The sequence below is a fragment of the Echinops telfairi genome, unplaced genomic scaffold, assembly GCF_000313985.2.
Source record: "Echinops telfairi isolate 266 unplaced genomic scaffold, ASM31398v2 ScPeMD7_7430;HRSCAF=8468, whole genome shotgun sequence".
Classification (NCBI taxonomy): Eukaryota; Metazoa; Chordata; class Mammalia; order Afrosoricida; family Tenrecidae; genus Echinops; species Echinops telfairi.
Genome location: NW_022111330.1, coordinates 669,649 through 686,919, shown reverse-complemented (window position 1 = coordinate 686,919; position 17,271 = coordinate 669,649). Strand labels below are relative to the sequence as shown.

At 36.8% G+C, this 17,271-nt stretch overlaps 1 protein-coding gene across 2 annotated transcripts in view; it reads right to left on the bottom strand.

Moving 5' to 3' along the window:
* The window catches only part of NOL8 (nucleolar protein 8), a 43,827-nt gene that overhangs the window by 3,605 nt on the left and 22,951 nt on the right, over positions 1-17,271 (bottom strand). For both annotated transcript variants that reach the window (XM_045298651.1, XM_045298652.1), the window contains 5 exons: positions 12,322-12,460; positions 8,845-8,922; positions 3,509-3,780; positions 1,130-1,256; positions 156-226 (listed from right to left, as the gene is read on the bottom strand). In XM_045298651.1, the coding sequence (XP_045154586.1) occupies positions 156-226; positions 1,130-1,256; positions 3,509-3,780; positions 8,845-8,922; positions 12,322-12,460 (687 nt within the window). The remainder of the gene's footprint in view (positions 1-155; positions 227-1,129; positions 1,257-3,508; positions 3,781-8,844; positions 8,923-12,321; positions 12,461-17,271) is intronic.

Below are 17,271 nucleotides of genomic sequence, written 5' to 3'. Positions count from 1 at the left end.
AACAAAACAAAACAAAACAAAACAAAAAAAACACTCCTAAAGGTCAACAAATAGACCTGGAGCTATTTACAGGCAAAAAAAAAAAAAAGAATCATTTTTTAAAAGCGGCTATACTAATACATTTTCTACTGTATCATTTAATGGAAAATACTTACCATAAAGTCGTTCATCATTCCTACAGAAAAAAAAAAATCTCCTGGTCTTTTCCTTAGGTATTGATACTTCTCTGAAATGAAGGTAAGACAAAGACAGGCAAAGAAATATTGGTTGGATTAATTTTAATCTTTAAGAAAAATGCTTACATTGAAAATGTAAATGACTATTCCTGAAAAATATTTTGTGATTTTGTTCATTATTTTCTTGAGTGAAAAAGATCCTACCCCTTCTCCATTCAACATTCTTTTTTTATATCTGAGATTTTATGACCAAGACTTGTACAAACTCTACCTTCCTCCTGCTGGTTTCTGACAGCACATCATCACTGTAAAGTGGCCACCACTTCTGGTTGCCAGAGTTTGAAGAGGGATGGGAGATAGTTCATTGAAGAAGCATGTATCGGATTAGCATCATCACTGTAAGGTCCCTAGCACTGTACTTATCATATTCCCTTGGTCCCACAGTGCTATCCCAATTTCAGGGAGAAACCAGTGCCCGTGTGCCAAAGCTTAGAGAACTTCCTAAGGGAACTAAGAAGATAGCACTAAAGAGGAGATAAAGCTATCGTGTGGCGATAAGCTTAGATGCTTCTGTACTATCTTCAAAGCAGTTAGCAAAGAAATATTTAGCACATAAAATAAAAATACAGTACATTCACCATGTACACGTACCTCTAAATTTCCAAAATCTTACTCATTCATCATTTTTCTGACAAGGCCAATTGGATATTTATAACATTATTCGCAGGTCATACAAAATTATCAACTTAAATATTAGCCTGCTATGTTTGGTTAAATAACTCACTCCTAGAGTAATGGATGAAACTGCTTCTCTTTTGTGAGGTGTGTATTAGCTAGTATTGGTGATTTCTCGGGCATTGTACGGCCTGAGGGCTGGACATTCCTCACCCTGTTCTAAAGTGTGTCTGACTCAGAGTTTATAAAATATACTCACATAGAAAGAAAATACTTACCCCACACTGGGCTTCCTGTGATCTGCTTCTTCAGTAGTATCTTCCTCTTCTGAGCTGCTGTCTTGGTAATAAGGATCTTCCTGCCAGGCAATCTTTGGAGGTTTCATTATTTCTACTCTATAGGTATCTATATTGTAATAAAAAGAAATGATGGGATTAAAACTGAACAACTCAGTAATTACAAACATATTTGATTATCATATATATGTGTTTTAAAATAATTTTATTTGGGCCTCTTACACCTTACAACACTCCATACACCAATTTTATCAAGTATATCTGTACATGTTGCCATCATCATTTCGAAAACATTTTCTACTTGGTAAAAGCTCCTCTTCGCCCACCACACCCCGCCATGAATCCTTGAACACTTATATACCGTTATTTCATATCTTACACTGTCCATTGTCTCCCTTCACGCACCTGTTCCTCATCCCCTTTGAGAGTATGTTATATATCCAGCTTTGTGATAGGTTTCCCCCTTTTCCTTCCCCCTGCCCGACCATGCCCTACTCGAGTACCACTACTGTTCCTGAGGGGTTTATCTGTCCGGAATTCCATGTGTTGAGAGCTCTTATGTGTACCAATGTGTGTTCTTCAGTCCAGCCAGATTTGTAAGGTTTAGAAATGGGTCATGGTAGTGGGGGAAAGGAAGCATTCAGGAAACAGAGGAATGATGTGCTTCATCAGTGGTATACTGCACCTTGGTTGAATCATCCCTTTCTTAGAACCCTTCTGTGGGGGATATCCAATTGTCTACAGATGGGCTATGGGGCTCCACTCCAAACCCCCTCATTCGCATCAATATAGTTGTTTATCACATTTTAATGCAATAATCAGGTGTGTTTTGTATTGTTTGCCATTAGCATCTGGTGTGCCCCAGGCCATTTCCCCACTGCCACCGCCCCCTGCCAGTTTCATGAAAGAAAAGATACAAGTTTCAAGTTTACCCAGGCACCCTCAAAGCCTTTCACACCCATAAACACATGGAGTCATGAGGTCAGAGGAGATCTGCATGGCCTCCAAGGAGCAGCTTGAGAAGCAGAAGGGCTGCAAGGTTCTGGATTCTGGCTTTTCAGTTCCTCTGCTGGGAGGTGTGGCCGACGATTCTGGTTGACCCCATTAGGTAAATTGAATTCACCTGGCCCAGATGGGCCAATCCATGTGTAACACCCACCTAGGCGCACCACCCCTTCCTGGCCGGAAGACTGAACCTCTGAGCACGTGCAATGGACACTCCCAGTCCCTGTGCACCCCAGGCCATTTTCATAAGTGCACTGTGCTAATATTTTTAACATGCTGCTACAAGAAAAACAGTACAGCACACTTCCTAAACTAACTTTGTAGCAGTTGGTAAAGAAATGTGTAACAAATATAATAAAAGTATTTTCGTGAGGCACACATCTCTAAATTTACAAAATCGTAATCATTAATTTAAAAGTGGCAATCCCTAAAATATTTTTATTAATACATTTCATTATAAAAATCTTTTATATTATTAATAAATTTCCAATTATTGAAAGCTACTACCATATTTTGACATTGCTCCTAATAATCTGATAAGAAATACAAGCATTATGATATTAAAAAGTAAGGATATTTTAGTTATAAATGTGTAATATATAATTAGAAAAAGAACAGACAAAATAAATTGGAACATTTGCTAGGGGGAGAAGACTAAAATATATCATAAGACAGTAAAATCAGGTTCCTCTTTCTGATTAATTATAAATGAGAAAAGGATAGTAAGAAAGAGGCATGTTTTTCTTGTTTTGTTTTTTCCCTGTTTCAAGAAGCGTTTTTTAAACTGTGGTCCTTGATGAGTTTCTTTAGAAGTGAACCTCCTGAATCTGAAGGCAAAATTGTTGGTACTAGTTATTTTTTCTTTTTCTTGGGCTCTGGCAAAATCCAAGGAAAAACTTTAAAAAACAACTGGCATCTATGTTTACAATTTCTTTGCTTCCCCTACCTATGCAGCACTGGCTGTCCATAAATTATGGCATTTAATAAAAAAAAAAAAAAAAAGACCTATTGCTTTTGAGTCAATTCTGACTTAGGTTGACCGTTCATGAGATCCTATTTAAATATATGCTCATTTCACTCCTTTATCAGTATTTCTACTTAAGAAAAGGTGACACTACACACTATTATCCAGCCTCTCTTTATAAAATCAGAAGCTAATCAGATGCTTGCAGAAACAATTTCTTTTCTTGTTAAACATAGCTTCATGCACATTCTATTTATGATAATGACCACTGACTTACATATTAATACATTTGCAAGGAAGAACCCTTTACTCTGCAAGTGATAAATTATTACACTTAATATGGACACAATGTATTAGGTTCAAACTGAAGTGAAAAAGCAAGAGAGAATTACCTTCCTTCATATTTTTAGCACCCGAATCAAAAAAGGAGAATGTAAATCCGGACGGTTTCTCATCCCCGTCCTTCAGAAACGTGAGGCCATTATTCACTTCTGTTTTATCTCCATCGCAGTCCTCCTTCCAGGACATGTTTTCTTTTCTTTCCCTGATATCCTCTGAAGTTTGGAGTCTTTCTTTCAAATCCTTAGCAACGTGGTAGTACATTTTTTTTGAAACCTCAGGTAGCTTTTCACCTTCCATCCTTTTTATCTTTCGCTTTGTTTTACTGTTATGACATATATAGACACATGCAACTTAAGGCAACAGTTACTTTTGGGAAATTCCCAGGAAAGGATAACACTTTAAAAAAATTTAATTCCGTTTATGCAACAACCAAGAGGATTCATATTTGAAAAAAAACCCTCAATTAGTAAAAACATAATATCTATTCAATGTTTTAACACAAAATTATTTCAAATAGCTTCAATATTAAACATGAATCATATTCATCTATCTCAACTTCTAATTCATATTTCAAGAAATACACTTAACATATTAACTTTGCGTAGAAAAATCACTTAAAATCAAAGGATTTCAGTTTTCTCATTGAGATAGTTAAGGTTTATTGTGTCAACCTGTATGATAAACACATGCGGGATTCACTGAAGGGAGGAGAGATAAATGGCTCCGTGAGCCTCGCCTTTCTAGTTCTAGAGTCTCTTGCTTTCTCATGGTTAGACCAGGGTGCAGCTGTCTGAGCCAGTTCCCTGCTTCAGCTGGCACGGCTCACTTCCTAGAAGACATCCCTGAGTAGAAGCTACATGGACTTACCCTATTGCAACCCCCTGGGTGCTGGAGCAGCCGTGTGAAGGCCCCTGCCAGCGTTGAGATTCTTACATGTTTACTGATTTGGCTTTCCTCCTGCAGCTGGCATCATTGCGTGTGTTTTGTGAGACTGAGGAGGGCTTTTTAGATGGGTGTCGGACATAAGGGCTAATGTTGGATTTATGGGCTTGGAGAGCACTGGGTTGGGATGCTTTCTTAATGTACATGTACCCTTTATATAAAGCTTTCATATATATATATGTGTGTATGTATGTATATATGTGTATACATATATTATATATATATAGTTTACCCAGACTAACACACTCAACTATAACTTGAATTTGCTGAACCAGGCAACATAAAAGACCACATCAAGTTGTAAAATTCTGTGCATTTTATGAAACGGGCATAAAAGGCTATAGTTATAACGTTAGTTTTAGAAATGAAGTATAAATGTATTAAGACTAGTCTATTACAGAATGGATCAATTTTTACCAAAAGCTATATTGTATTTAGTATGTTGTTTTCTTTGAGCTTAGAATAAATTTTTCATCATCAAGTTTTTAGGTAGTTAAATATTAAAATTATTTTTTCCTACAATCAGATCAAAGGTCCTTAGCAATCAGTGAACTCAATAAGCATTTTTTACTGATGGACAAGATTTCATTGAGAGAAAGTTTTAATACTTCACTAAGTAAAGCAAAGTGGCTATGATTTAAGATGGATATGCCTCCTATTAATCTGTTATAGAAATTAAAAATTATGATATAAACTCCCAAGGGATTATTAATGAACCAGAAAGTGTTGGTTTTATATGGGTCCAAAAATTCTTTGACACTCTTTACTGCCAGTGGTAGAGGTTAATTCCACAAGCCCTTCCGTGTAAGCTGGACTTTGTGGCATTTTTTAACAGATTAGGACAGTTTTGCATCTCAGTCAACCTGCAGACTGTAGCACCAGGTGACATCTATATCACAATATGTAGATCTGAGGACATCCTAGATTTTGAGCTGATGTTGCAAAGGGATAAGACTTTTGAGAACTGTAGGGAAAGTGCATATTCTGCATATGGCAGGAACAAAAATAATTGTGGCCAGAATGAGAACTATAGTGGTTTCAAAATATATCCATAAATTCTGAGATCCTGTCTCCCTTCAAGAGGAGGTTGACTTACACATCACAGTATGAGCTGAACTTAGGGGATTTCTTTTAAAATTTGAGTAATATGGATCTGTCAGTGTATAAATTCTGAGTCTAAATCATAAAATACTTTGTAACTTCTTTCTCCTCTCTATGCAGGGCTCTTGGAGAGGCCATGCTGTGATGGCAGTTAAGCAAACTAAAGGAGAGACCTCTGACACGAGGAGCTGAAGTTCCTTGGCAACAGCCATGAGAAAGCCATCTTGGATGCAGGTCATTTAAGCCCAGAAAGCGTTCAGAGATGGAAGCCCTAGGCATACCTAAGCTTACAAGAGACTCTGAACCAGAATCATCTAATGAAGCTGCTCTTACATTTGAGACAATAAATGTTTGTGTTTTTTAGGATGCTGTTTTAAGCAGTTTGCTATGCAGCAATGGATAATACTCTATTAAAAAAAACTGATAAAATACAAAAATTCTACATTGCAAAGAACATATTACTTCTACTTTGCTCTAAAATGTGATTTTTCTCTTAAAATAGGTAATTTTTCTTTGAAATAATTTATTTTTGAGGCTGTTGAAATTACATACAGCAAAAAATATACCAATTCAATAGTTTCTACATGTAGAATTCAAGAACGATTCTATCCTTCTTTTCGAAGTAATTCCTTCACTATTAATAAATTCATTGGCCTCTCTTACTGTTAACCATCTTTTGAGTTGTTGTCAGTTTGATCCCATATAGAAGGTTCTTAGGAGAACATCGTGCTCAAAGCAGACATTACTTACTAGGAACGTTACATTATTTTTTACTTTTAAGTAGACTAAAGAAGATATTTTTGATTTAAGGTTTAAAGATTATCTCAGGAGGGCAATCCTTTTATGGCTTCATCCAATCTTTGTGGTTCCCTAAGTCTAGAACACATGAGAATTTGAAATTCTATTCTCCACTGCCTCTTTTTCTAAAAAAAAATTTATTTTATTGGGGGCTCTTATAGCTCTTATCATAAGCCATACATATATCCATTGTGTCAAACACATCTATACATATGTTGTCATCTTTTCCAAAACATTTTCTTTCTACTGAGCCCGTAGTATCAGCTCCTCATTTTTTTCCCCTCCCTCAATGTCCCCTTGATAATTCACAAAGGAAGCAATCATGGAGGCAATTAGGAACAGATTCCACTTCCTCCTCTTATCCCTGCCTCTTCCTCTTTTGCTTTGGCAAATAAAAGACTGTTTTAGGGTGACTGTTAGAACTATATCTATCATACTACTTTTGAAAATTCAATTTTTTTATAACCAGTAGACAGCTTATTAACAGCAATTGTATTCATCAGTTATGTAACCTTACTCTTAATCAATGCAATTTTTCTATCACTGTAGACTGAAACTCAGTAACTTGTAAGCAATAATTGCTTCTTTCCTCTCCCCTCTCTCTAAAATAGTTTTAATTTTAGAGTCATTTTAGATTTACAGAAAAGTTGCAAAACTCTACAAAGTTCCAAACATGCCTTTGCCTATTTCCCCCTAATGTTAGCATCATACATCTATCCCTCACTTATCGACTATCTCCTTTATTAGACATTTCCAATTTACAATAGTAAAATGTCTACTTATAGCACTAAAAAACCAGGTAAGGAATCATGTGTTTTGAGTGAGAAAATACCTCTTATGCCCTAAGTCCTTGATCCCTCACATCCCAACCCATCTCCTCAATATTTGATGTGAATAAAATTAAGAGAAAAAAAACCCACAAAAGGTTGGATACCTAGATCTCAGACCACTATTGTGCACTTTGAATGATCTTTGTCCTTGGGTTATTAAAGTGCATGGCTTTCCTTAATCCTCACTATGCAGGCTGGTTGCTGTCCCACCACCTCAGTAAAGCTGTTTTATGACTGACTGCCCAGTCAACCAGAACGTAGCAGAAGGCACAAAAAGGTTGTGCAGTCATCAATTCACAGCCGATCCTTATACTGGGTTTTTGTTTTAGAGCACTTTGGTTAGTGGGTGGCAGTCTCCGTGAAAAGCAAAGAATCTATCAACCCTGACAGAGTCTCAAAATGGCACAAATTAACCTTTTAACCTGAATAGTGGCTACAAGGGAGGGAGCAGCCCTTGGGCCTACCTCTGAAAGAACTTAAATCTGTGGTGGTTTTCATTGCTGAAGTATCACATAATGACAACTTTTGAATAATAATTGGATCTTTGGCATGTAATCAGGTTGCTAAAGGAGTAGATGTGTAGTTACGATACAAGTGGTAAAACTAAATTCTTATAATTGATACATTACTAGAAATTAAAATTCTAAGACTTTATTCTGATCTCACCATTTTCTCCCGATACTGTTTTTCCATGAACCAATCCTGGCTACCACAATGCTTTCAGCGATTTTGCTTGCTATTAACATTAGGAAAGTGAAGGCATTAAGACAGGCAAAGTTAAGCGTTGCTCCGTATATCTGGCATACTAACCAAATGAAGTACACATCTATAGGAAATGGAAGCTTCTACTGAAACAAAATAATGTAGTGGGATGAATGGCAGCCCTAGAGAAAATATCCATGTGCTAATGCCTGGTATCTGTGAGTGTTAGCTTATTTGAAAAATGGGTATTCGGAGATAAAATTACGTTATGGATCTGGATAAAAAAATATCGCCCAGGATGTCACATGGCCACTAATGCAATCAAAAGTGTCTTTATAAGTGACACAGAGGAGAGATGCACAGAGGAAGAGGAGGCTGTGTGAAGAGAGATGCAAAGAGTAAATACTGTGGTCACCAGGTAAGAGAGAACAAGGATTGCCAAAGAGGGATGGTATGCATCCCTCTCCTCCCCTCCTAGAGGGGGTGTGGCTCTTCTAACACTTTGTGTACTTTTAGTCTCCACAACTACAACAATATAAATGTTTTAAGCCAAAGTCTGGAGTAACTTGTTTTTTGCAGCAATCTTAGCAAACTAATGAAAGCAGGGTGCAATCTACTAGAGTCACTGGGATTCCTTTGTCAAGAGATACAGCTCCCCCATCTGCCTCACCTTACCCTTCATAACAATTGTTCCTAACTTTTTACTCTGCTGGTCTTAAATTAAATACAATGAGGGCGTATTGCTAGCCTATTGGTTACTAATTAATCTTCTCATTGTCTGATTTAGATTAGTTCATATGCTTTTCCCACTGCAAATGAATCGACTCAGACTCATAGTGATCCCTATAAGACAGAGTACAACTTACAACTAACTCTTTGGAGCAAAAAACCTCTTCTTTCTCTTGCAGAGTGGCTGGTGGATTTAAACTGCTAACCTTAGGGTTAGCAGTTGAATGCATAACCTACTATGTCACTAAGTCTACTAGTACTAAAAGCAGTAGTTTGAAATTTACCTTTCTTTTGGTTTATCATCTATCTTTCTTTCAAAAGTGGCATGGTCATGCTTTGTTGGGTCATAGTGTATGATGTCCCTATGATTAAGAAGAAATTGATTAAATGAAAGATAAATTAGAACACAATTGAAAATACTAATAACAAATTATATTTTAATCCTATAAACAGCTAACTTGGGGAGGTAGAAATCATTATATACATACATATATAAAGAATATTAAGGTTCTGTGAGAAATACCTCCAATCTTGAGTTTCTGTGCATCTTTTAAAATTTTATAAATTATTTCAAACATACTAATACATATGCCCAAACCCACTAATGGTTGCAACAATAGGGTTGAACGTGACAATTGTAAGGATGGTGCTGGGCAATGTTTGCTTTGGTTGTACATAGGGTTGTTAGGTGTCAGAACTAACTCCATGGCATCTAATAATAGCTGCCATTGAGTGGATTCCAACTCATAACAATGTAAATTATTTATTTATTTAATCACTTTTATCGGGGGCTCATACAGCTCTTATCACAACAAATACATACATCGATTGTGTCAAGCACATTTGTACATTTGTTGCTATCATTTTCAAAACATTTTCTTTCTACTTGAGCCCTTGATATCAACTCCTCATTCACCCCCCACCCCCACCATTAACAACTTTATACATTTTTTCCAAGACTGTACATTGTTACAGGAGCATACAGCCTTCTCTATAACTGACTGATGAACCGTCAAGGCACACAGCATGCTCCACAGACTGCACCCATGACATCCCATGTGGAAGTCCACTGGATAAATCAGACTCAGTATCATACACACCTAGAACTTGAGGGCTTAAGCTGGAAAATACATGTCTGAGGAAGCAGAAGAAGGTTGCACCATGATTGGTGAGCTGTTGGTAGGCAGACAAATAAGGTCTTGCTACATCAATGCCCCAGATGTTGTATTGATATGTATTCTTCTTTACATTTTTAACAGAAGAAAAATGGATACCTTAAGATCTTTAAAGGCTAGGAAATCAAAAGAAGTTTGAAAGAGCCAAATCAAGACTGTAAAGTGGATGCCTAATAATAATCCCACTGAACTGCTTAAAAAATTGCCCTTGCTTGTTAAGAGGAATGAGAAGGAACAGAGTTCTCATAATGGAGGACTCTGTGAAGCTTCCCCTAGACATTATTTCTTCTGTGTTTGGCTAACTTTCAGAAACCACTCTCTTCAGGAAGTCAACAAACAAATTGCACTAACCATTCCCAAAAAACTATTGCCAGGGCCTTTGCCTTTGATTGGTCTCTTTAACTGGGTCCACTTATACCTCTTGCTAATAATTTCTTTGATTATAGTTTGCCTTCAGGAGTATAACAATAAAACCATGTTTCATTTTCTGTTACAATTTTTTGAAGAAATGCTTCAGGATCTTGATCTCACTTGTTTAAAATTTTCACTGAAAGATCTATCTTGTCTGTAGCTGATCTGGATACAACAGTTTGCTACCCATAAAGTATGTTCAATTTTAACTTGGAAGGTGAACCAAGCTGCTTATGGTGTTGGTTGTTTCTGTGCTGTCAGTTCTCTTCCAATTTTGGCACAGTGTTTCCTTGAAGCAAACTGAGGTGGTTGGCCTGTCACTGCAGGCTTCCTCTTCCAAACGGTCTCACCCCTTCGTGAAATGAGTTATCTATTTCACATCGATTTCTTTGGGGCATGGTGCCCAGGAACTTATTATAAAACATCAATGATTTTACCAAATATCTACTCAAGTGTCCCTCTAAATTTGGTCTTTCTTATTTTAATTCTGGCAGAGCTTATGTTGGTCTGACAGATGCTATTTTTAAACTGATTATATATCCTTCTTAGTGCCTGAAACTTGATATTGTTCAAGCATGTCTATAAAGTTTGTTTTGTGTAAAAAGTTAGAAAAATACAGCATTGCTTTCTCTTTCTGAGCTTTCGTCCACTTGTATACATGTTTTAGTCTTGCTAGGGTGTGCCCCCCCCATCCTAAAAAAAAAAGGGTTTTGTTGAATAAAAAACCAAAAAAAAAAAAAACAAGTGTTGGGGAGAATGTAGAAAGACTGGAACCTCAGACATAGCCAGTAGGTTGTAAAAAAAAAAAAAAACCACTGTGGCTGAAACCAAGAACTGGAAGAAGAAACTAGTAGAACTACCAATGATGCAATAGTAACTGAAATTGGGAGCTCACGTAATCCGGCCTTTTAATTTTAAGAGATTAGCTCTGTTTCAGTAAGCATTCAACTCAATATGAGTCAAAATGTTATGCAAAGATCAGCTAACTCCAGGAACACATCTTTCTATCAGTCTTTTGAGCAAGACTGAAGCCAACGAATACAATTTTATGGATTGAATCATAACAGAGAGGAATCTTGGTTTTATCAACAAGGCCTAGATAGCAAGGTCCAATCAAAACAGAAGGGATCTGCTGGGTTGTTTAAATTCAAGGCAGAGATATCAGATCAGATTATGTGTTTTGGGGGATCCCAAAGTGGTAATTTTAATAAACTTTTCTTAAAGGACACAAGATGATCACAGGGTCATAGCATGAATAAGTTTTAGAAAAATTGAAAACTACATTAATGAACAGAAGGATAGAAATACTGTGCAGAGGAATTTTTTTTCCCATCCCAACAATGTACTTGTTCATTCTTTAAGGGAAGCCAGGGCTGACCCAGGTGAATTTTATTAGAAATCCTTATACATCTACCCTACATCCCTGATTTTGCCCCTTTAGACTTCTTTTTCTTCCCCAAACTCAAAGAACATTAGAATGGAAATTGATTTGAGTCCCTGGAAGATCACAAAAGTGCTGTTTTGATGTCATATAAATAAAAGGGTACAGAATTTTTTGAGAAGGATTAGAGATGGAAATACCACTTACAGAAGTACATAGAGTTAGATCGAGGATATGTCAAGAAACCATGGCTTCATAGTTTTATATTTTTATTTAATAAAGGTTTCTGATTTTATAGTAATACCTTTTGATCTACTTCCCATGTAGGTTAAAAATGTTCCATATTATATAGTTTAAATAGATTTTATAATTAAAGCATTTTAAGAAAATAAAAATTATCCTAACTCTGCTACATATATTTTAATAAATATTTATCATAAACATTTCCCCCCATGCCTAAAATTAATATGTCTATTTAAAATATAAGCTACACAATATTCACTATATAGTTATATTTATTTTGCCAGGCCACTATTTTTGAATATTTAGACTACTTTCCAACTGTTACTTAATGGAATTAATGCTGCAAAAATATCTAAATACATAAATACAGAAATAATTTCTTTCAGGATTGATTTTTTTATAGTGAATTGCTGGGTGAAGATCAGTAATTTTTTTCAGTTTCTGATACATACTGACAAATGCTATCTTCAGAAAGTTAAAAACAAATTAGTTTCAAATAGAGTTCAAGAAGCTATTTTTGGAAGGAAAATAAGGTGAAACATAAACCATACTTAAATTTCTTAGCAGTTACTGATTCTTTCCTTGTAGAACTGCTCAATGTGTTATGCAAAACTAGCTGCATAATACGCAGTGCTTTCTTTTTTTCTGCAGCACAGTCATCTTCTTTATCAGTTTCCTTTTCATTTACTTCTGTAAGGAAAGAAAAATTAGCAAGCTCATATCAAGTACAGCTTAAAAAAATCCTAGTAATTAAATAATTACCAAGTACCAAATATGCTCCAATTCCAGTAAATTAAGGAAAAGAAAAGTTAAGTCTCATTCTGATAACTTATAAGTCCCTATGTCACAGGGCATCCAGAAATCCTATCATCGTAAATAAAAAAACCACCTGTAGCCGTAGCTATGACAGTGAAAACGGAACTTAATGGTTTGTTCAGTGGCATGTCTAAAAAAATGTTAATCTAATATTGGTAAACACAGTCAGACACTGATACCAAAACTAAACTGATTATATGGATGATTCACAATTTCTAACAAGGAAAATGGGAATTTTGTTGTCTGTAAATATGGCACTTTGGAAGACAATGGCTTAGATTCAGTAGTCAATATTTTCAGTAGAATGCTTTGCACCTTTTACATAAGGCATCAGGAAGCTGTATAACTTGATTTCAGATACTAGAAATAAACGACTATGGGGAAAAAGTTAAGATAGTTATTTTGATTTGTAGACAGAGCTACAAGAGAAGTCTAATTGCATAATATAAACAAAACAAAATAAACCAACATAAAACAAAAACCCAACCCATATAAATGCTGATTTTAGTCCCACTACAGAAATGCCTCCACAATTTCTAAGGGTGCAAAGGGCTATGTTTAACTGGATTAAGAAATGCTTTATAATTAGGTAGAGTTTGAGGCAGGAAAGGCAACAACATGCTAGTACAAGGAAACAAAATGAGGCCATACAGGGAAGTAAGAAAAGGAATACAAAGAGTTTAGATTATATGAGTATTATGTTGAACCACATGAAACCATTGTCATTCAATAATTTCTCTGACTTAATATCAGGTAGAAGTAAGCTTTAAGGAAAAAAGGATTAAATGTTCAAGGAAGATAGTGGCTGTAACTTTAAATGATGGGCAATCTTTGCAATTTAAAAATATCAAGAAGGAAAAAAATAACAAAAGATAGACCTTACTCTATAAGTGCAATAACTACTATCAGAAACAGAAAGAGTTGGAGGAGAAATAAACTCAATTTTAGACTTGCTGTGTTGACTTAGAAGTTAAAGAAAAGGTGAGGTCAGAAATGTCAGTAGCGAAAAAGATCCAAAATTGGGGATATTATATATAACTGGGGCCAAATTCACATGGACTTATTGTGAAAAGTCTACATCTAGAGGCAAAGAGATAATTAAGAAAAACAAGAATTAGAAGAGAAGCAGAAAGTTGTAATGGAAGTAAAGGGAAGACAAAATTTTAAGAAGGGATGTTCAATAGTGAAACATTACAGGTACACTGAAGGGATGAAACTTGAGAAAATGTCACTCTATTTGGTGAACAGGTGTGGTAGTTACATGATCTGATGTCGACAGAATTAGTAAATATGAAAGGGGAGAAAAAAAAAAAAAGAATGAAGGGCAAAAAAATTAAAAAACAAACCAAAAAGGGGTGGAGTTTATCCTGCCAATCAGGCTGCAGCTTGATGCCTCATTTGTAGGTGCTAAGGAGATAAACAGCTCTCTGGAGGCAGGACACCTACTCAACTCGCTGGGATACATTCCTTTGAACAATACACACGAGGCAAGCTAGAGTCATGGTGCTGAAGGAATCACATGAAGACCTCTGCCAGCGCTGAGCTGAGCCACTGCCACTGGATCCACAACTCTTCACCCACTGGCCTGTGATCTTCCTGCATTCCTCGTCATTGCATATGTTGTGTGAGTCTAAAGACGAATTTATGGACCAATATTGGATGCATGGGCTAATATTGGACTTATGGACTTGACCTGGACTGGGCTGGGGTGTTTTCTTTATGTACAATTGCTCTTTGCTATAAAGCTCTTTCTTATACACATATGAGTATCTCCCTGGAGTTGTGTCTCTAGTCAACTCAGACTAACACACAGGGTATCCATTGATTTGAGAGAATACATAGCTGAAGAGCTAAAGAGAGACTGGTAGAAGTTATGCTCATAATGCTTTTAATATAGCTTATTCAACTTCTAATGTATTCAATTTCCAATATTCTCATTCTTTATTCCTTTTTTATTAATTGGGATTAACATACACATCAAATCATTCTATAATTCAATCATGTCCAGTAGAATTGTGTGGGAAACCAAAGGATTTCACTCAAGCTGTCTCCCCCAAATATAAACCAGACTTAGCTGCTTGAGAATGACTGTACACTTGGAGGTCATCAAGAGTGGATTGGGGGTCATTCTCCCTGAGAGTTATCCACTGTCTAGACCAAGCAGACACCACTGTTTATCCCAAAACAAGTAGGGCCCACTCCCTTCTGATAAGGATAGTTGTCTGTTTTCTTGTAGGAGACACCAGAGGTCAAACTCACCCAAGGATGAACAAGATTAGACTGCCATCATGAATCTAGGGTCCGCCCATCTTGTCACATGTATACCCCTAGACCTTCCCATTCATATAGGCACACCCCTAGCTCATCCCTTCCTGTTACGCTTATACCTATCATAGAACACCTTCCTACAATGTGTATGCCTATTGTACTGTCCCTTCCTGTGACGTGATTCTGTAATCATGTCCCCCTAAAGTGATATAATGGCTGGTTAGCAATAAAGAAGGAGGCTCTCCCCAGCTCTGGGGCTGAGGCTCTCCCCGGTTCCTGGGGCCCTCTCTGGCTCTCGGCCAGGAGAGGCTCCCCGGTTCTTGGTCCCCGAGGCAGCTCCTGCTATCATAGCTGGGTTCCCCCCACGAGGACCACCAAGCGGGGCGGAGGTGAGCAATGCTACCATGTGATGTGTCTGACTGCATCATTGTAATATCTCTTTTATCTCTCATGCTCTCGATGACTTTAATATAATATTTATGTATCTCAACCGTACAATTGTGCTTACTGAACCCGTGGGTAGTAGTAGCAGCGGGTGGGGCTGGCCCTCCCTCCCCACCAAATTTAACTTAATACTACAGAATTGTACATTTGCTACCAGTCTGTCTCCAAACAACTGTTTTCTACATGGACTCCTTGACATCATCATCCCTTCACACTGCCACCTGTCTTCCCATCCCCACAAAACCTTTTTCTACTTGCTGACTCTATAGGTTCATCGATCCTGGTTTTCATAACCCCCAAAATGAAAATAAACAAACAAAAAAACATACTGCAACTTTAAGTGGGTGATCCCCAAAGGTATAACACTCTTGAGATCACCCCTAATATGTCCAGCCAAACAAACAATACAACCCTCAATACGTAATATTTTGGATACCAGATTTAACTGTTCAAGTCAGGCTTCTGCGTTTGAACTTTTATACTGAACTTACCAATGCTCTCCATTTAGTGACCACATTCTTCCTATCCCTTAGTTGTGGATAGAGGGAATTCACAAGAGGTTTATTTCTTGTATAGTTCCACCAATGAATCTTGGGCTCCCACTGTCATCTATAGTCATCTTCAAACCAGATTCTTAGATTTTAGACTCTGATACTCATCTCTCCCTTCAACTTTGTATTATACGAGGGGGTATCCTCAAAAAAAAACCCAGAATTGTGCTGGGTGGAGCAGAGTTTTCATAGTACACATTTCCTCCCCGTTAGGCAAGTACCTCTCTCTGAGTTAATGCATCTAGTAGAATTGCCTGGGAAGGTTTTCTCTGCTCAAAATGAATTATTTTTGTAAAAGCCATTTTGCTTGAAACTCATTTTTATGACAGCTGATTTAAGAGAACAGCATGTGTCTATGAAATTTTGTTTTTTGCTTGGGAAAAATGTCACCGACTATTGTGTTGTTGAACACAGGTTACAAGGGGAGCGCTATGGGAAAAACTCAAGTGTATGAGTGGTTTTCTCGTTTCAAAAAAGGTGAAATGAGGAGCTGATACCAAGGGCTCATGTAGAAAGAAAATAATTTGAAGTTGATGATGGCAACATTGTAGAAATGTGCTGGATACAATTGATGTATTGCTATAAGATTGCTATATGATTGATATAAGAGCTATAAAAGCTCCCAATAAAATTATAGAAAAAAAGGGGGATTGGGGATTGTTGATTGAGGACAAACCTCGGATGGTCTGGATGTCCATCAACTTCACGAACAGACGAAAATGTTGACTTGTAGTGTATTTGGAGTTTGTTCTACCAGGTTAAATCATGCTTTCCACTTAGAGCAGTGGTTCTCAACCTTCATAATGCCGTGACCTTTTAATACAATTCCTCAGGTTGTGGTGACCCCCCCAACCATAAAATTTTTTTCGTTTTTACTCCATAACTGTTATTTTGCTACTGTTATGAATCGGGTGACCCCTGTGAAAAGGTCGTTTGACCCCCTAAAGGGTCATGACCCACAGGTTGAGAACTGCTGTTCTAGAAGTTCTGAAAAGATTGCATAACAGTGTGCGACAAAAAATAGGCCTGATTTGTGGCAGATGAGGGACTGGTTTTGCCACAACAATGCACATGCTCATTCAGCCATGTCAGAGTGCCAGATTTTGGCAAAAAACAGCATGACTGTCCTTCCTCATGCACTTTACTCAACTGACCTCACTTTGTGTGACTTCTTGTTTCCATGAATGAAGAGTGACATGAAAGGACAGCGATTTGAAGACATAGAAGAGGTAAATAAAAAAACAAAGAAGGTGCTATCAGCCATCCAGACAGATGAGTTTGAAAAAATGTTTCCAAGAATGGAATCGCAGATTTGATAAATGTATTAATAATGGAGAGAACTTTGAAGGTGATAAAGACTGTTTTATGAAAAAATTTAAATACAAAGCTTTGAAGAAAAAAATTTTGTTTTTATCTTTTTTT